At 43.4% G+C, this 20,129-nt stretch overlaps 3 protein-coding genes across 5 annotated transcripts in view; 1 reads left to right on the plus strand and 2 right to left on the minus strand.

Annotated features, from left to right (window-relative positions):
* The window catches only part of phc1 (polyhomeotic homolog 1), a 20,990-nt gene extending 18,090 nt beyond the window's left edge, over nt 1-2,900 (plus strand). For all 3 annotated transcript variants that reach the window (XM_083642523.1, XM_083642524.1, XM_083642525.1), the window contains exons 12-14: nt 166-328; nt 430-670; nt 782-2,900. In XM_083642523.1, the coding sequence (XP_083498649.1) occupies nt 166-328; nt 430-670; nt 782-933 (556 nt within the window). In that variant the 3' untranslated portion in view covers nt 934-2,900. The remainder of the gene's footprint in view (nt 1-165; nt 329-429; nt 671-781) is intronic.
* styk1b (serine/threonine/tyrosine kinase 1b) lies at nt 2,897-14,468 on the minus strand (the record flags this gene model as incomplete). The annotated part of the gene is made up of 16 exons (XM_083635420.1): nt 13,917-14,468; nt 13,743-13,824; nt 13,493-13,621; nt 12,417-12,562; nt 12,201-12,317; nt 11,996-12,089; nt 10,428-10,476; nt 7,745-7,800; nt 7,250-7,435; nt 6,509-6,841; nt 5,642-5,823; nt 5,390-5,464; nt 4,112-4,320; nt 3,477-3,517; nt 3,213-3,309; nt 2,897-3,089 (listed from the first exon to the last, which is right to left on the minus strand). The coding sequence occupies exons 1-16, from the start codon at nt 14,034-14,036 to the stop codon at nt 2,897-2,899; spliced, it is 2,109 nt and encodes a 702-aa protein (XP_083491546.1). The 5' UTR covers nt 14,037-14,468.
* A 1,105-nt stretch (nt 14,469-15,573) lies between these two features.
* rap1gapl (RAP1 GTPase activating protein-like) lies at nt 15,574-19,928 on the minus strand (the record flags this gene model as incomplete). The annotated part of the gene is made up of 19 exons (XM_083642658.1): nt 19,846-19,928; nt 19,660-19,689; nt 19,402-19,492; nt 19,156-19,191; nt 19,016-19,063; nt 18,638-18,835; nt 18,417-18,514; nt 18,199-18,277; nt 18,040-18,093; nt 17,837-17,920; nt 17,634-17,734; nt 17,411-17,540; nt 17,110-17,277; nt 16,537-16,608; nt 16,331-16,417; nt 16,063-16,209; nt 15,877-15,960; nt 15,753-15,772; nt 15,574-15,664 (listed from the first exon to the last, which is right to left on the minus strand). The coding sequence occupies exons 1-19, from the start codon at nt 19,914-19,916 to the stop codon at nt 15,574-15,576; spliced, it is 1,689 nt and encodes a 562-aa protein (XP_083498784.1). The 5' UTR covers nt 19,917-19,928.
* Nucleotides 19,929-20,129: the final 201 nt, after the last annotated feature.

Raw genomic sequence — 20,129 nt, forward strand, 5'->3', positions numbered from 1 at the left:
GAACTAAACCAGCGTAGCTGTGGCTTCATGAGAAGGGCATAATTAAACCTGAATGCAGTATGTTCTGTTAGCCTGGTATTCTGTGTGCTTGCGTGTGTGCGGTGTTGGGCTATAAATGTACTGAAATCCACCTTAGTGATATTGACTGTGCTCCTGCACCAACAGGTACAATGTAAGCTGCAGTCAACATTTCAGAACAAGCAGAGCTGGGAGAACTGGCCCACCTTCAGGACCCACTGATGGCATTGTTAGGCGCAGGGGCCCTCCTCGCAGGTGCAGTTCTGAGATCGTCTGTGCTAAATTATCAGACAGGCATCTACCTGTGAAGGTGAGATCTCTAATTCAAATCTATTAACTGTCAACAGATGCACCTTATTGTGAGGCTTTATCGTGGTCTATTGTGTTTGAATCTCCTCTTTTTGGCTGTAGTGTCGCTCTGAATCAAGTCGCTCTGAAGACGCATCTAGCGACGGAGAAGAGGAAGACGAGGACGATTCTCCTTCACTTTCCCCAAGCTCGTCCCTCTCCTGCCCAAGACCTGCCCACAGCGCTCCTCCATCTGACAGCTCAGCCCCTGGTAGCCTCCCGTTGGATGGGGCCAACTTTCTACCAGCAACTCCTGCTCATTGGAGTGTGGAAGAAGTCTGCAGTTTTATCTCTTCGCTTCAAGGTTGGTGGTCATTTATGAGACAGTTGAGCTCATGTTTGAGTTGTAAGCCCAGTCGTATCTGCTATTTTCCTCTGTGCTAATTATATCTCCAAATATTTCTGCTGTTTCCAGGCTGTGAGGAGCTGGCTGCCCAGTTTCTCTCCCAGGAAATAGACGGACAGGCTCTGCTGCTACTGCGAGAGGATCACCTCATAGCCACCATGAATATCAAGCTGGGTCCCGCTCTCAAGATCTGTGCCTCCATCAACAACCTGCGAGAGTGAGGCTGTTGACGCATCAGAGCTGGAGGAAAGACACAAGGATCTTGTCTTGTTGACTTCTCAATGTAATCAATACGTAGGACCTGCTCCTCTATCAATTAGATTGAAAGCAATGGCGACAGTGATGGTGAAGTTTATAATATGGTGCACCAATGATCTTCTGGAGAAATGGGAATGGACAATTTGCTTCGACTTTCTGGACATTGAATGTGCAAATACATGTTATGTGTTCTGTTAAGTGTGAGTGGTGAGCATGGAGGTCTAACGGTTTGTTTGAAGTATCCATGTTAGTAGAGAGAAGTGGTGTTTGTCAGTTTCTCTGTCTGTAAGTAGACATGATGTATGTATACTCTCGTGTGAAACTGCCAATCTGACAACCCGCGGGAATCGGTGCTAGTTCGGCTAGCTAGGACAATTCATCTATGGAGTAAAAAAACAAACATGTTGCCTTCTTGCTGTATTTCAAACGGTGCTTTAACTTGAGTGATATGATTTGGAGTGTTACGACCGGGAACAGTCCGTTTCACTTTTTTTATAGCAACATTTTTACCATAGAAGACAGTGGATCTGGGCTCCAATCACAAAGGAAAGGACACTTGGAAAGCCTGGTGTTTTAGTGTTTTCATTTACCAGTTATGAGATTTATTAGTTTTGTATCTTTTTCATTTTGTACTACAAAGTTATTTTTTCATGGATATGTAGTGCTTTTAGTAGCTTTAATCAAATTAACTACCTGAAAATATTAATTCCTCATGGTTTGCTCTTTCAAGGGCTGAGTGGAAGTGCTATGTCTACCTTTATGCAGTACTACCAATAAACAATGCCTGTTACTGGACCTATGTCCTACAGTTTATACTATAGCTTTGTTTTTTCCTTTTGTGGTATTCACTTATAAATGAAAGAGTCATTCAAAGCCTTGTGATGATCTTTTTATTCACCTTTGAGTTTGTGCAAACAATTGGAGCTAAATTCTTACCCAATATGTATGATTACACGAACCTAACTTAGCTTACAGGTAAAACCTTATGAAACATTGTAATAATACCTTTATGAACATACTAGACATACAGTATGTTCATCCTCTCCCCAACTCCGCTAGATATGCAAATCTTTACAAAAATAGTGATTATAACATATTACATTTCTTATTATACATTGGCTTCAGGTTGTAAACAAGATCAGTAAACCATATATACACAGTATCAACTACAAGCTAAAGATGCAGCAGCTGTATTTTGGTCAAGTTTACGTATCTTAAGTTGACTACAAATACTGTACAACAAAATGATTATGGTTGCATTTCTTGACATAAGTCTCCAACTCTCCCTCATAGATCTTAACATGCATTGTCTAGAACAGTTGTTCTCAAACGGGTAGGCATACCCCTAGGGGTATGTGGAGCTACTACAGGGGGTACTTGAGAGAAAGGAGAAAATGGAAAAATGTAAGAATAAATAATGAAAATGAATACAAAGTTAAAATAAATCTGCTCAGAATGCACGAATTGCAACTCTTTCGTAATGTTATATTCTTCAAAAGGTGGGTTATCATTCATTCATTGCATCATATGCTATAGTTTTCTCTTGCAGTTTTCTAAGCAAAATGTAATCGGGTAAAGGGCGTACTTGGATTGAGAAATCAGGCAAACGGGGTACTGAAGGCAAAAAGAGGTTCGGAAATCACTGGTCTAGAAAGACAGACTTGACCAAAACCACATGAATGAAGTCTGAGAAAGGAAAGTTGACTGCATGGTTCCCAAAAGCAAACGATAGTTACACTTATTTAGCACGTTATTATTATTTAACTTGCGGGAGCCTGAAGTAGGGTTACATATAGAAAAATTTGACAATTTCAATGCTTTGCCTATAAAACATGGTCTTACAGTAAAACCTCATGTTTTTAAAGTGAATTGTTGGGGCGTTTGTCCCTAAGCATAGTGCATTTCCTGTGCTGGCACAGACCATGATCAGAAAACAGTGTAGTTGTTGGATTCGCCGTATCCTGCTTCCTGCAAGTACCGCTCAATGTTCATTGGCTCCGGCACCTTGAGGACTTTGTCGGTGGCACTCTTCTCTCCAGAGACCAGCTTGCGGTTAACCTCAGCCAGTGACAGTCGATCCTGCACCTTCCATTGGCAGCAACCCTTAATGATGGAGTATCTGGGAGAGAGAATAGAGTATAATAATACGCTCTTTACTACACCATTCATAAATCAAAAGGAGCACTGTAATAGATGAATGGCTTTGTTGTATATTATTGGGAACATGCAGTGGATTACTCACAGCGCGTTGGAGCAGCTGGGAGGCCTTTTCAGTGTTTTCCCTCGTTGATGGAACTGTAGAAGCTCATTAACTGGGATTTCTGAAAATGGGGCTTCACCTGGGGAGAAAGTGGGTAGTACAGTCTCAATTATCTAGTGAATAAATCTGATTCAGATATACATCTGTCATTATTAGGAATCTTATGATCTTGACATCCAAGCGGGTTTTAAAACCCCTAGTTGGTGGATAACTCTAGTCACCAGTTAAACATAACATTCTACTTACCCATGGTTGCCATTTCATACAATAAGATGCCAAATGACCAGCTGCAGAGGGACACAGAGAGAGGCAAATTATACTTAGATAGGAAACATGCCACCTCCATACAGCAAGTGCTCTTTATGTGCATACAGTACCAGCGGTGTAACGATTCAATTCAACAATGATACAATGTCGAGTTCCACAAAGATTCAATGCGTCACAAAATCTCACAATCTGACAACAGTTCGATTTCATTAATTTTGATAGTTAGTATCAATTAGTATTTTGATAGTAGTAAAAAAGTATACCTCTATGTAATATGTAAGAAATAACTAAACTGTTTCAGTCAGCAATAATTAAACATAGGTAAGCCTTCCAGTAGTTCAAAGCATTACAGTCATTTTCAAGGCAGAATTTAAAGCAGCTCAGCCTACACCATTTCCACCTTCTATGTAGCACTCACCTTATTGCAATATTAATATTAATTGATCCCAACCAATGATGCATTGCGACACATCAATGATTTATTTTTACACCCCTAGTGCATCCGTAGATTAAAGCCTCTCCACAGATCATTGAGTATGAATGTTAGCTACCGTAACTGCTGATGTTTGTGACAAACAGCATTTCAAATATAAATGGAGTTGTATCAAACTCACACATCACTGCTCTGGCTGGCAGGTCTCTTGGCTAGTAGCTCGGGCGCTTGCCATTTCTTCATGCTAGGATCCTCACTCTGAGTGGTTCCCTGGCTCTTTCTTGTGTAAACGCCATCCAGGCCCCAGAGCTTGGCTGTGTACTCCCTGCTGACCAATACGCTGTGAGCACGGACGTTGCCATGGAGAAGATCTTTGCCGTGAAGGAACTCCTAATTGGGCAACAAGACGACACATTACAGTAGGAAGGGCTATGGTCAGTTAATGGGACACTTTGAAGAGAACATATCAGGATTTAACATGATATTTTTGTCCTTTATTCCTCCAGTCAATTTAATTACATTTATTGATCTGTGTTGACATGAAAATCAAATCAAATTTAGTGGGTGACGTGCGTCATCAATGAGAGGGAAAACGCCCTGTCAAGTCATTAAATAGTGCTTAAGTCACGCCCTCTTCCGGGTTCGGCATGGGACCGAAGAGATTTCATTCCCTATTAATTTTCCCATTGACATTTAAAAAAATATATAAAAAGAGTTTTACTTGGTCAAACCAAGTGATTCAGCTATATTCAGAATCAGTTGAGACAATATAACATTTCACTCACCAGTTTTGGTCTGAGTGAAATGTTATATGGTCTCTCCTGATTCTGAATATAGATGAATCACTTGGTTTGACCAAGTAAAACCTTTTTATAAGGATTTTTCTAAATGTCTATGCAAAAATGATACCGAACCTGGAAGAGGGCGTGACTTAGGAACTCTAATGACAAATTTCATTTGTTAATTTATTCTTGTTTAGGTTTATTGACAGTAGGCCTATCAGTTTTTGAGAAATAGGTTAAAGAACTGTATACTCTAGGCATTGGAGATGTCATTTCAAAGCAGCGGCAATGTCTTATTTTACACTGTTTCATTTGTTGATTCATGTAGGCTGCATGTTTTAATGTTTAAAAGGTGAAATAAAAAAGTTAGGCTATAAGAGCTTAATTTAAAAAAGAAATAGATGTCTCCTGACTGTCTCATTATTCCGACAAATCCATTATCCAATAGCCCGACATCGGCAATTGAAATCTTTCAAATCTTCGACTATAGAATAGTCGAATATTTGTATTGGACAGTCGAATTTGATTTGACTGGCAGAATTCTGAGTCGAGGACAGCCCTAATATAATATGTACACTATATTATGTAATATTGTCATCTTGTGTGTTGCTGATTTGAAAGTCAAACATGTGACCTAAATGAGCGAGGAAAGGCTCATCCTATATTAGCATACTGACCAGCGCTGAAGCCACCTGTTTGGCCATGGTAAAGATTCGTCTCTCAGTCATTTCACATGAAGAATCCACATTTTCCTGACAAAACAAACAAACACAAATAGAACTTTCCTGTCAATATTTTCCCTTTGCCCTTTGTCAACCATGTCATTTATCTTTTATTGTATGGGAATGGTTTGACCACAGACAATGAGTTAGCACACACACTGAGGTAGTACAGTACGGTTTTGATGACAGAGCCATCACTCTCCCTACCTGCCTACATCGCCACAGTAAGCTGAGCAGGTCTCTGTTCTCCAGCTCCTCCACAACAGCGACCAGCGGGGCCCGCAAGGACACCACCCCGAGAAGCTCTGGCAGGAAGGGGTGCGGTCCCAGCTGCGCCAAGAAGGATGCAAAGCCCAGGAAACTGTGTCTCTCTGTGGCGTCAGCAGAGTCTGAAGAAGACGAGGACGACAGGGAGAAGAACGTGAAAAAGGACATTCACCAAGTTACTGTAGATATAGTAGCAACATCCTGGAGACTAGATGAGTCTTGTTCATGCCTATCAACAATCCTGAGTAAAGCTGAACAATTCATTGAGGAAAAGAAATCAAAATCGCAATAATATTTCGATTTCGATTTTTCTTCTTCTTCAATGAGTATGAACTTTCAAATCGCAGAGGCTGAAAATCATTTCTTAAGACAGAGAGGTGTCCACTTCCAAAATGGATTTCTGAACAAGGTATTTTAGTGCTGCGGGTAATCTTTGATCCATGAATCAACTACAATATTGTTCAAAACTGCATCTTACTCAAACTCAGTAAATCCTGCATCTATTTATGCATTTAGCTGAACAAAATATATTTTATTTAAACCATTTTAAAGTCCTAAAACATGTATGGCAAGAAACATGATGTGATGTGATGTGATTATATGAATCACACATTAAATCGGAATTGCAATATTCTGCCAAATAATTATGATTTTCTGTCAAAATCATTCAGCCCTAATCCTGGGATCCACTGAGAGGCAGAGGATAACCACACAGAGGCATTTTTCTCAGCGAGTAACTCTGAGACATGTTCTCTTCTCAACAGTCTTTAACACTCCGAAATCCAGTGGAGGTTTATTTCCTCTCACCCTTGAGCACCCGCAGGACCACGTTCCTGTTCTCCATTCGGGCCCTGTAGAGGGAGACTGGCCTGTCGGCACGCAGGGCAAAGGCGGTGGGCAGAGGGGTGACCAGGTTGAAGGACTCCGGCAGCCTCTGGCGGGGCAGCTCCCTGGGCTGCACCGTCGGCTTGAAACTGGGCTTGAAGGACTGGTGCGGGGGGCTGGGCGGCAGGGAGGGCGCGCCCACGGCGATGGAGAGGCCTTTGGAGGAATAGGTGTGTGGGGGCTTGAAGGTGGAGTAGGAACTGGGCATGTCCAGAGCTATACTCTCATGCTCCAAAACATTGATACCTGGTGGAGCTGTGGACAGAGAGGGCGTGGATGATAGCAGAGGGATAGAATAATGACCATGAAGGTCCAACAAGTATTAACATAATAATACACCTGTAAAATCAATATCAAGGTAAATAGAGCTATTGGCCTTTTGTAAATGTCATTGAAGCATACACACATCCACCCACACCTCATGCAAACAGTATGCCCTAAATATACAGTGCAATGCTCATTACACAAATGGAATAACTACATTTCTACGATATGATGTCTATCATATGAGTGTGGATTTCCCTTTTTGTTCTTGAATTAAGAAATTGCCACACCAGAGAAACCTTACTGTATGTCGATTTTATTACCCAGCATTTGAACTTTCTTAGTCATTTAAATTGTGATGTCAACCCTTTTAATCTGGCCTATTTGTGTGACTCTCACCATCAATACCATGCAGCACTCTCCTGGAGCGCTGGGACCTGATGGACGTGTCGGAGGCCTGTGGTCGGATGCGGTCTACTTTCTCCGGGCAAAAGCGTAGCAAGAGAATGAAGACCAGGGTGACCGTGAAGATGGCCAGCAGCACAACAGGCACTATGATCACCTCCTGCTCATACACCCGGATCTCTGCAAAGAAGGAACAGAGACACGCGGAAATACTCATCAGCGAAGGCATGGCTGCTTGAGCGGGGCTTTACTGCAGTTTGTCCTGTTTATCCTGAATAACAAACAAGTTTGTCTGTAGCCTGCATGTGTTGACCTGATGTATATGTGTGTGTGTGTGTGTGTGTGTTTCACAACTATAAGGCCTCTAGACTGAAGCTCATATTTTCATTCACTGAGAAAATCATTCTCACTAACCAGGAAGTCAAGTGTTTAGGGGAAAATGGTATTGAGAAGTCACCCAAGTGGCCTCCAGGCCCAAAATCAACTTACCACAGATGGTGTCCCCCTGCTCGCAGTGGTAGTCTGCTCTTGACAGCGAAGACATCCTGTCAAATGTTTCCAGATGAAAATATGAGAATGAACAGATTGTTGGCCTCAAGCTATTATCGACACGCTTTAGATGATGCACAGCTCCAGGTGTGTATGAATGAATAGCAATGGATTGTGCCGATGATAAGAGATAAATCTCATTTTACTGGAGCAGTAGCTATCTGTGAATCGTAACATGACTCTTATGAGTAATCAGGAGATGAAGGTGTCTGGGCAAACGGAGAGACGCAAGGTGTAACTGAGACCAGGAACCTCAGACACTGTCTCTCTGACCCTGACGTGTGCCCTGCCAACCTGCTCCTTCCCGCCAGCAACTAAAGCAATCAGAAGAAAAACTCCCAAAATTGCACATTGCTTTTGTTTCTACGTCTCGGACACAAACTGGATACAGAGCGAACACTCGGGCTACGTGTGCATTCACACAGAAACTAAGCATCCCTACGCTCAAATCTCCCTGTGTCACTTATAGCAGGGGCTGCTGCCCACCATCCTACAGTCAGCCTTTGGCAGTCTGCTGTGAAAGTAATATGATACGACAAAGCTAGTTTACCCACAAGTCACACCCTTCACTAAGCCACACAGGGGGGGAATGTGGTCAACTGTGGAATCCTTATGATGTGGTACATCATTGGCTGACAGCTGTCTTAGATATCATCTGCAGGACAGAAATGTGCATCACATACGGAAACTCCTCAAATCACATTACACTTTTGCACCGGGGCTGAGATCTCTTAACAGATAAACTGTCCATATGCATTTTTAACAGTGTGGCTAGTGTCGTAATATACAGCCAAAGGGAAAACATGCCATACAGTACTCATACACATACTGAAACAAAATGTCATGGACATCACCAAAAGAGCGCACACAGACTGAGATACACACAGAGAAAAATAATAATACAAAATCTCTCGTGCATACACCAAATAACCACACTCACAAGGCACAATATATTAAACAACTGCACAAAACGCACAAAACAAGTGTTATGGAGATGAAATGAATGTACAGGACACAGACAAAACAAAAATACAAAATTCTTACCTCACCTCCTTCAATTGAGTCTTTATATCTCAAAGAAAAATTTTGATCCAGTTAATCCAGTGTCATCTTCCAGGCTGCTTCCTGTCATTCACATGGTCAGGCACTTTTCACACATCTTGCCAGCTGAGTGTGTTGCTGGTGGAGGTGCCGTCTAGGTATAGCTGAGCTTGTCGTTTCTCTCAGGTGTTTCCAGTCTGACTCGAGGGATCACTCCACTGCTCTGTTTGTCTAAGTTCCACCTTCAGTGTTTTCTTAACTCCACCCTTTTCACCTGCTACCTATCCCTCTTATTACCGTCTATTCCCCTCCTTCCTTCCTTCTTCCTCCACTCTCTCTCAGTTGCATCACATTGATATCAGGTTATGGTGATCTACAGTCTCTCTCTGGCTTTCTTGGGGTTTGTTCTGTCACATTGTCTAATTTCCTACCAACTCAAACCAGTGTATGTGAGCTAAGGCTAGCCCTCCCTGTCTCTTCTTTGTCTGGGGAAACTGGTCCTACCACTTTACCCTGTCATTTTTAGTCCTCAGCCTTTTGTTAGGCATATTTAGTCATCACTGGCCCGGAACCCGTATGGCAAGCTTTGTCATCCATCGAGCATTTCGTCAGCAATAATGTACTTCAAAAAAAACAGTAAAATGGTAATTTATGTTCATGAGATCCACTGAAAACAGACAGCTTGCATTCAAGATGCCCAGTACAGAAAATCAGAGCTTTAACAGCATGGACATAGCTTTGATTTCAAAGGTGGAGGGGACACATTTTGTACAGGCCCACATTCTCAGGCCCATTTTTTTTATGTTTTTCTAAAAATTTGGCCGTTTGAAGCCAGATTTAGAGGAATATCACATTTTAAATTAACATTAGGATTAGACTGTTGTGATGTCATTATTCAGTTTTAACCGTCAAATTTGCTCCTTTTCTCATTCGGGTAAATACTGTATATTTATTTAGAGATTTTTGTCAATTATTTGTGCTGTTATGGTTATTAGTTTAGTGACTCACTTCTACACTGCTGCCACTTTTCTTGAAAAATAGCTAAATCTTGCTTCACCCAAAATGTTATTCACATAAAAATACTATATCCACAACGCTAATTAATTTAGAGAACCTGTTATTTTGTTATTTCAAGTAATAAGGGCTGCATTTAAAAATAACATACAGGGGTCCAATACTGCCTCCTTAAAAAGTGTGGGGTCCCTGTGTCCCCCCCCTTCCTACATACCTGTTTAATGGGTTAAAATTAATTAAACATAAAAACAAAATGCAACTTAATGCATAGATTCATGTGTTGCTTAGATGAGATCATTGTCAGTATAAGTAACCCTGTGAAGAGCTGCACTAGATACTCCTCTAGCCTTAGGAGACATTGGCTTAAAAGCCTGTATTTATAAATGTCACAAATGCCCTGTCTAACATGTTCATTTGGACTGGTTTTTATTTACCGTATGTTTATTGTTGTATGTTTGTTTTTCTATGGACCACGAGTCTGCAATAAAGGCATCATTCATTCATTCATTCATATACAAGTCCTAGGATGTGTGAGCATGCCTACAGTGATTCAAGGCAGGTTTCAGCTCATAGTTTGGCAGCTGATTTACCAGGCTGAGGTCCCACCCACTCCTCCCCTGGAAGAGAAAAAAGAATGGGATTGGTCAAAGATATCAGGAAGCTTTATCTTGATTTGCTCAATTGGAAAAGAGGCTATGCACAAACCACACAATGAAAATAACGAAGCTACAACAGATTTTTGTTACAAGTTCATTGTGAAAAAATTAAATGTCTCTTGTACATGGCTCAGGCAGAATTCATGTAGATTACTACAATTTATTTGAAAATGCCATGTTTACATTTATATTTTAGGCATTTAGCTCATATACATATCAAGTGCGACTAGTGAATGCAGCAGTAAAATAAGCTTCAGTTCATCTATACTACTAGTGCAGTGCCCGTTCCCCCATGCACCACCCCGTGGGCGCTTCCCCCCCACGCACACACACTGCACTCTGTCAGGTCCCCCTAAAGCTGCGTTCACACCGACCTATTAAAGTTTGTCGCTGGCGTCGAGTTTACATACAAAGTCAATGCAAACGAGCGATTGAGCGTATATTCGCCTGGGAGAATAATCGCTGGGCGTCCGAGCGGCAGAGACAGAGCGATAGGGAGAAAATACGCTCGTCGCTCAAGATGAAATATTCCAACTCGAGCGAAAATACGCTGGCATCAGTCGCTCGCTGTTCAACGCTGATTGGCTGCCGTGTGAGAGCGAGTCAAGGATCACTCTGGCTTGGAACAAACCGCTGGTTTATTGTGTGGCAACAAACCGCATTGACAGGCTGACAGCTGACATGAAGTGAAGCCTGTACTACCGGTATGCAGCTCGCATTAGGAGCACGCTGATAGGCTTAGCTTGTAAACAATGACGGTGGCTCGTAGTGGACAAACAGCATGACATTGCGTAACGTTATATCCCCCACATGTCCGTCATTTCGTGCTAGGCCGCAGGCGGGGGTTTAGCGAAGCCACGGTCTTGCCTGGTGAGTTGCAGCTGGGGTTCCCCCGTAGCGCCTCTCCCGTCCCCGCGCAATGCATGCATGTGAGTTTGAGTAACAACAAAGTGATATCCATTCTCCTAGCCGATTGTCGATTGTCTTTTTTATTAAAAATATATATATAATAATAATAATAATAATAATAATAATAATAATAATAATAATAATAATAATATAAAAAAATATCGGCAATCAGCCGAAATATCGGCAATCAGCCGATCGCATATTTGAGGTCAAATTCGGCCGATACAGATTGCTTGCCGATCGATCGGTGCACCCCTACCGCTGACCTTTCATGCGCGCAACCAATGTCGCCTAGCAACAGCTGTTGCCCTCCACTCTACCTCTTGGTGAGCGAAAAGATCTCGTATCATGTGAAGGCAGCTTTAGGGTTAGGCTAGTCCCTTGCCCCATCTATTCTGGCATTGCCATGGCATTTGTGAAAATGCTCAAGATGGAAATGTTCCTGAATGTGTGCCTGACAGAGGCTTTTGAGAAGAGAGCTATTGACGTACTCTTGAAGAAACTGCTTTTCAGTGTATATGCCATCATCAGTTTGAGCGCATGCTGCATTTATGAATAATGTAATGCTCACCTATGCAGTGGGCCATGAGTTCAAATCTGTCAGAACCAAAGAACATCTCTGCCTTTCCATTGACATGACACAGAACCAGGGGGAAGCCGAACGCCTGGGAGAGATGCAAGAGGAGAGATTTTGTTTAATTTCACTCCAAAGACTACTCATACATGAAATGAGGTCACATGATTCTGCAAGGAGAAGGGAAGGGCATTTAACCGACCCCATGATCAAGTGCTTCCTGTGTCGTGCTTTTCAGCTTGTCTTTGATTTCCTTAGAAGTAGAAAGCTTCAGCAGCTCTTCAATCTCGCTGGCAGACAGTCCCGCTTTCATCGCTGCCTGGGAAGAAAATGGTAACAGTCACAAAACCAAAAATAGTTCTGCTGCCTTTATCCCCATCAGTCAGGCCAGCCACTTGTGGGATGAAGAAGTTGGTACCTCAGACAGTGATGCAGGCTCAGTAATGTCTTTGTCCTGGCTCCAGATCCTTCTCCACAGCTCTCGGGACACCTGCTCCACCTGCTTGTCTCCACCCTTCTCCCTCTCTTGCACTGCTGCCACAAATCGCATTGCGGACAAGGAGCCTAAAATAAAGACACCGAGTAAGAGCTAGTACTCCCAACACGAGGGTCGCAGGTTCCAGTCCACTCACCATGTTACCTCCTGTTTGGTCAGGCATCCATAAAGGCACATGTCTGCGGCGGGAAGCTGGATTAAGGGTACGCGTCCTGGTTGCTGCACTAGTGTCTCCTCTGGTCGGTCGGGGCGCCTGTGGGGAGTGGGGGGTACTGGGGAATAGCGTGATCCTCCCACGTGCTACATCCTGCCGATTAACCTTCTCACTGTCAGGTGAAAAGAAGCGTCTGGCAACTTCACATGTATTGGAGGAAGCATGTGCTAGTCTACAACTCTTCCCAGTTCAGCAGGGGGGGTGGAGCAATGACCGGGACAGCTTGGCAGGGGGAATTTGCCAAGTACAATTGGGGAGAAATGGGGGAAACCAGAAAAAAATGGGGAGGGGGATTTAAAAAAGAGCTTCGTGCTTGACCTTCGCTCAATAAAACAATATAAAGGGGAAGGGTCTTCACTTGCCTTTTGGTGACCAAAATGACCATTGTGTCTTGAAATAAAACCTTTGCAAGTCAAGTGCGTCTACAGATTTGATTTTACACACTTGAAAGCACAATTTTCACAATAACACCGCTTTCTAGTAAATGCACTTTCATGGTAGTGATCCAGTCACTCCTGTGGTAATCTCTCAAGACACACTTTCAACTTGCATCGAATTAGAGCATTAGATACTGTGTGTGTGTGTGTGTGTGTGTGTGTGTGTGTGTGTGTGTGTGTGTGTGTGTTGGTGTGTGGGCTATAGTCTAGGCAGCTAGACTATAGCCCACACACACACACACACACACACACACACACACACACACACACACACACACACACACACACACACACACACACACACACACACACACACACACACAGGCTAGACTGTCTAGCTAGCCTACCTTTTTTGAACATGGCCTCAAAGGGGTCAGATGGAGACTGGAAGGGAACATCAAAATACTGGCCCAGGCGGCTCAAATCCTTGGTCATGTACAAGAATTTGTTCGGAACCAATCCAGGGGGCTTATTGCCTAAAAAACAAAACATTATTTAGATATTGCATGTGTCAATAAGTGCACACTCAAAAGTGTACAGCCTATTACGAACATATACACACACTATTAAAATGACAGCCTAGTTTCAAAACCTTACCTGACGCTTGCATAACACCTCCCAAAAACGCGGGGCGCAGTTTGAGCTCTATGTTCCATACGTTCCTGTAGCGGCACATGACCTGAATGCAAAACGAGCAATGCAAATAAAGGCTCACTTTCAACTAAATGATCTCTCGCCATCTTAAATGATGACATTCAAAAAAATACAAACCTCAAAGCCAATCCAAGAGTACGGAGAAACCACATCATAGAAGAACTCGATCACTTTCTTGGATGACATCTTCAGATCAGTAAAGGACTTCTGCTTGGCTGCAACACCTCTACGCAGCATGGAAATGAAAGTTCGGTGAGTGAAGTGAATTCGGTGACAAGTGTCAACCCTGAATGTCCGTGTTGTTGAACATCTGACGGGTCAGTGTGTCAAAGTTCGTGTTCAAGGCGCACGCTGCTCGCAGTCCCGTTCAGTTCAATGCAAAGTCAATGCACACACAATGACACAGCAAGAGATGTAATCTGAAATCACCTTTGTTGATTTCAGCAGTCACGTCAATGCACAACTAGCGGTTATTGTTTCCTTTTGCTGCTGCGAGGCGATCGGATCTAGATGAGAAGGTCAAGCTCAGCCAAAGAACTTTTATGGAAAGAAATGACAGCTCCATATTGCCCCATTGCAACATCAGCGCCCAGCAGCTTCCGCCATTTTTTATTTTTGGAAGCGTGACAGCGCCAAAAGAACCTCGCACAGGCTCGCAGTGGTCAGCTGCGGTAGCGCTGGCCCCTATAATCAGCCTCTCTAAACAGTAACTCAACGGGAGAACACTCTAAACTTTGGGGATTCACATCTTTTCCGGGCGTACTGCAAATCTTGATTGAAGTGGTGTAGTGCAGGGATGTAAAACAACAACCATATTGTGGTTCGTTTTCTTTGTTTAGTTTTTTCAAGATAAATACCTAATGAAAAGGACCCGAGGTTCAACTCCCGTTGAGTTACTGTTTAGAGAGGCTGATTATAGGGGCCAGCGCAACCGCAGCTGACCACTGCGAGGCGCATTCTGTTTCCAAAAATGAGCGGATGTCGTCTCTTTCCTTCCACGCTCTTTGGCTCAGCAGAGCGCTGTGCACTTCCTCTGTCCCTGTTTGGTTTGGATTTACACCCCGAGGAACACATTACTGCCATCTCCTGGCGTGTCTATGGTAATGACACTGTCATTAACAATGCACTTTTGATAGATTTGTCATTATGACAGAGCTGGTAAGTAGGCTATTTCATTTATTTCAGCCATATTCTTATAACTTATAGAAGTAATACATTTCACAGATTGATTGATTTATTCATCTATGTCACTGCTATAACAGTAAAATAGTTATATTTACTTTTACTCTATTTACATACAAGTCATCTACCGGATAATCAAAGTAAAAGAAAAAAAAAAGATTTCAGACGGAAGCCCGTCTTTATTGTCACACGAACACTACAACACATGCATGCGGCCACAACACACACTCATGCTGACGGTGGCCGGTGAAATATGTCCTCTGCATTTGACCCATCCAGGCTTGTCCTTTCCTCCAGGGGACAGGCCAGGAGCAGTGGTCGCTTTTTCTTTCCAGGGCCCGGGGACCAACTTCAGATGTTGTCGTCACTGGTCGGATGACGATCTTCTTCTGCATGTTTTTAGTGGGGGGTTATGTACGGAGGAACCCCCTGGGGGGTACGGGGAGAACATGCAAACTCCACACAGAAAGGCCCTTTTTGTAAGTAATGATGTTATATATAAACATATATAAACATGTCGTTATATATGGTTATTTACTAATAACCACATGTTTATACAATGGGTCTAAAATCTACACATTCATATTTCCATCTATGTCTCTTCTTGAGGGCTTGCTTGATCTTTGAGCTCTGCTGGTACCAAACTGTCTATGAAAGACAGCGCAGCTCCTGGAGATTTGTCCCTGAAAACAACAGAAAACCGTTGTGGATTGCTGCTTCAATTCACATGGAACATTGACTTTTCAACTGTTTTTATTTCATGACTCTTACCTCTCTCCATCTTTCTCACACATCTGCAAATGAAGTTAGAAATGAATATTAGCTCACTGCACTCTCATTATGCATTTATGTAGTCAAAGAACATTTTCATCACATCTTGGCATGAGGTTTTTACCTTAGGCTTCTGTGTTACAATCCCACTTATCTTCCTGGGAACGCTGAGAGTCTCAAAAGAATGGCTCCGCACTCTGATAGCTCTCTGATGACAGAGATTCAAAGCCGATCTGAGGTTAAACTGGGGTCAACTTTGGAAGAGATTCTGAAACATGAAGGGTATGAAGAAGCGTGCTAGAAAATTTACCTTAAAGTTTTCAATGAAGCCTCCACTCCCCTCAGACACACCCCTGACCCCCTCAGAAGATGGCAGAGATGGATCCCCCATCATGCACTGGGAACGGGTGGAGAGTTCAGCTTGCAAGCCCTCCAGGAGAGATGAACGAGTGCGCAGCTTCATCAGAGAGGAGGAGGTACAGGAGAGCACAGAGGAGCAAAGTCAGAAGATTTAAGCTTATGAGATGGATGTTCAGTAACAATGCAGTTATAACGAGTGCTGCTGGATCTCCATCTACCTCCAGTCTGTTGAACCTCTCAGCCTTGTAGCAGGAAATCTCTGCATTGATAAGCTTGGTCAGGAGGAACTCTCTCAGCAGGGAATGCTACAAGACAGGAGAGAGGAAACCAGAGTCAAAGAGCATCTCAACATTACATGTTGCTCTTCTTTTCAGAGAAATGAATGCTGTTCAGTCAAGGGTGTTGGTGAACTTCTTCTACTTACATCGGTGAAGATGGGAGGATCTGGGAGGACCGGACCAAAGGGAGGAACGTCCTCTCTGGCTGTGACCGACACCTGTGAAGAGGCAATGGAAAACAGTTGTGCTCATTTGGAAAGTAAATGTAAATTGGCAAACTTTGAAAACAAGATGCCAGTCCCTCTACTTTTTTTATTTTATTTATTTAAACAGGGGGAGTCTCACTGAGAGCAATGCTCTCTTTTGTCAGGAGTGCCCTGTTCACATTCACACCTGGAAGCTGACCAGTAGTACAGCCACAGTCTGATCTGTTGGACACTGATCAGCTCCACAGGAGCAGTTGGGGTTAGGCTTTGCTCAAGGGCACCTCAGTGGTGGTAATAAGGAAGGCGCAAGTGCTGCTTTTTCACTTTCCCCCACCCAGATTTATCCTGCTGGTCCGGGGGATTGAATCGATGACCTTCCGGTCACAAGCTCACTTCTCTAACCTTTGGGCCCCCACTGCCCCCACTTACATTTTCTTTAGAGGGTATGGATGATTTGAGACATACGGCGGATGGCTATATTGCCTTTTCTAGAGCAGGGCTGTTTTCACTCACCTGGTACACACCTCCTCCTGTCTCCTCCTCACCCCCCCTCCGCAGCCTCCGGACCACCAGGAAACAGTGCAGAAAGTGGGAGCTGATGACATCAGATAGAAAAGGGGTGTGGCCCTCCTGGTAGACCAAAGCTACAATGTCATTACCGATGTGTCTCTTCCTCTGTAACTGTGTGTGGTGACGAGGAGACAGAGCAATAAAAGTGTCAGTGTCCGTTCAAGTCAAGAGTCCCCAAAAAGTCCATGGGAAAAACTGGCTTGTGAATCATCAGTGCAGAACAGACGATAATGCAGTAACTGACCTGCTGCGGGTCGGCCTCTGTGAAAGGCAGTTTAGTTGCTACATGGAACATGATTTCTCTCCCATGAAAGGAAGTGAAGACGGCATCACTTCCTGTCTGGCCGTGACATACATCCAGACCTCCTCTGAATCTGAGAAGGGAGTGAAGATAAGACATCATATGATATAAGAGTGTCATTTTTAATCCAATCAAGCAATGTCAGAATGGTGGAGGCCTACTTTACCCAGTGAAGCCTTGCAGTTGAATGGTCTCCCCCAAAATAGTCTGGAACTCTTTAAACGCTTGGCTTTCCTCGTTGTTACTAAGTATGTCCTCCTCAGTGAGCTGGGGGGGAAAGCGATTGTGTCTGAGAGGGAGTGAACATAACATGGTGCCATATTGCAGTCTTTTGAGGAAGGCAAGACATTGGGGACTAGCATTTCTTACCTGCCCGTCCCTTTGGTACAGTATGCCAAACTTGAAATTAGAAGATACTCTGTGCTCATCAAAAGCTGTTATGAGTTCTGGAGCCTGAGTGACAGTGGAGACAGATACAATATGATGGAGACAGAGGGTTAAAGAGGATTTGTTGTAATTTAATGAGTAAATGTCTATGTCATCATCAAGGCTGAGGAATGGCGAAGCGTTACCTTGAGATAGCTGACCACTTCAAACCTGGAGACTGCCACATTGTCACAGAGCATCTAGAAGGGATATGACAGTGGCTCTATAGTCAGACATCTGTTGATTCACCGATGGATGAATTGTGATCAACAGTTTATTATTTGGGACAACATGTAGTTGGATACCTTTGCTAACTCAACAGCAGAAGGGATATTGGGGAAAAGAGAGATAGAGAAAACTCCATGCGCAGAGCATTCCTTCATTCTGTGAGATAGAGAGACACAATTTCTGTCATTTTTTGCTATGCAATATTGCTAGTAAGTAACATTGTTGTTACAGAGGTATTCAGTTTGCAGCCTGAGGGACACAAAAGAGATCATATTTTGTGCAGGGAAACCTCAACCTTAAAATCACGCGTAGCCTCTTCTCCTCTTCCTCTAAACACACAGAGAGAACCAGCGGTCCCAAGGAGGGATCCACTGCTGTGAAAGAGTGATGGTACTATGAGAGGAAAAGTGGGTGCAAAGAGTGAAAAACACTAGTCCAGGCCAGATAACATTCCTTGAGATTTTGCAATGGTTTATTTCAACAATCACACAGGATTCATTTATAAAGCCTACTAACTCGTGAGCGGAAGAAGTCATGGTAGATTTTGGCCTCGCTGTCTCTCTCCATGATGTCGTAGCGCTCTGGGTCGAGGCCACAGCGGGACGAGGTGGGACTCGCATCTGTAAGCTTTTTCGGAGGGGGGTCTATCCAGTAGCCTCCCAACTTTGGCGGCAGGATGAGGGGCAGTTCGCCGCCTATCTTTAAAAGCGGAGACTGAAATAGACACAGATAAGCACCTGTATACTGTTGATGAGGTCTGTCCTTGTCTGCTGTACTGGGAGTTCACTTTTATTGTTTGGGGAAACAAGTGATATGGTGATCAAAGAAAGGTGAGTGTCAACACAACGGTTCAAACCTGTATGTATAATTAGCATTTTCTGACTGAAAACAAACCTTCAGCGGTAGAGGGAATTCGCACCGCTGCTCATCGAGCCTGCTGCCCTGATGGAGAAGAAGAGCACTCATCATGAGAAAACTGCTCAGACATCACTAGTGGATACACAGTTGTAGTAGGAGTCATACTGCAATCTCACCTGCAGCTTTTCTATGATTTCAAACAGCTCTATCACCTGAATTGAACAACGGGCAGCAGATGTGAGGCAGAACGGAGAGGGAGAGTCAGACAGAGAGAAAGGAAACGGGAAACGTGGGGGGAAAAGAGGAACATGACATTTATTTTAGACAAAGTGCAAAATACTGCTGTGATGAGAGCCAGACTGTGAGTGAGACAGGATATGGAAATACATGAAATATACTTAATTATAAGTGAATGATATCACCCTCTGGTTGCTGCTGGTAGAGAGAAAAGGCTTGGTCTCACTGACAGGAGAATCCAAAATGTCCAGTATGTTGTGTTCTACAGATTCAGGTCTGCAGCAACAGGTGGATTTACACAAGAAAAGAGCACAACTCATATCACTTCTCATTCAAGACTTGCTGTAGTGTAGACTATACAATACCAGGCTAGTCTCAGTGTGGAGTAACTGCCTGGAGTTGATATCAAAACAACTGGGATAAAATGTCAAATAGAGCCTCACCTTGTCTCATCCCCACAGAATCTGTCCACACTGTAAACAAGGAAGTGGCAACTACTCAGAGAAGAAAACTGACCGTCTTGCTACTTATATCTAAAAACAACATCAAGTATTCAGGATAATCATCTACCTAAATGAATGCTGACATGAGAGTTGTCCTATTCTGGCACAAAAGATGTCTTTACTCACCCTCCATATGCCCCAAAAGTGAAACTTCTCTTTCTGGAGAAGAAGATGTCATTCCTCTTTTCTCTCTCCATGGCTTTTGTGTCACTGTGAATGTTTGTACATGTATGCCAGCTTGTGATGGAGTCAATCAGGGCTGGCTAAGGGTTGAATTAATTCACTCTATCATTCTGTCACTCCTCCTCCTCTCTGCCCCCTGCCTCTCACTCATTTAAGCTCCCTCCCCTCCCTCTACCCTGCTGTCTGTCAGACAGACAGACAGACAGACAGACAGGCAGGCAGGCAGG

Source organism: Poromitra crassiceps (assembly GCF_964638095.1).
Source record: "Poromitra crassiceps genome assembly, chromosome: 1".
NCBI lineage: Eukaryota > Metazoa > Chordata > Actinopteri > Beryciformes > Melamphaidae > Poromitra > Poromitra crassiceps.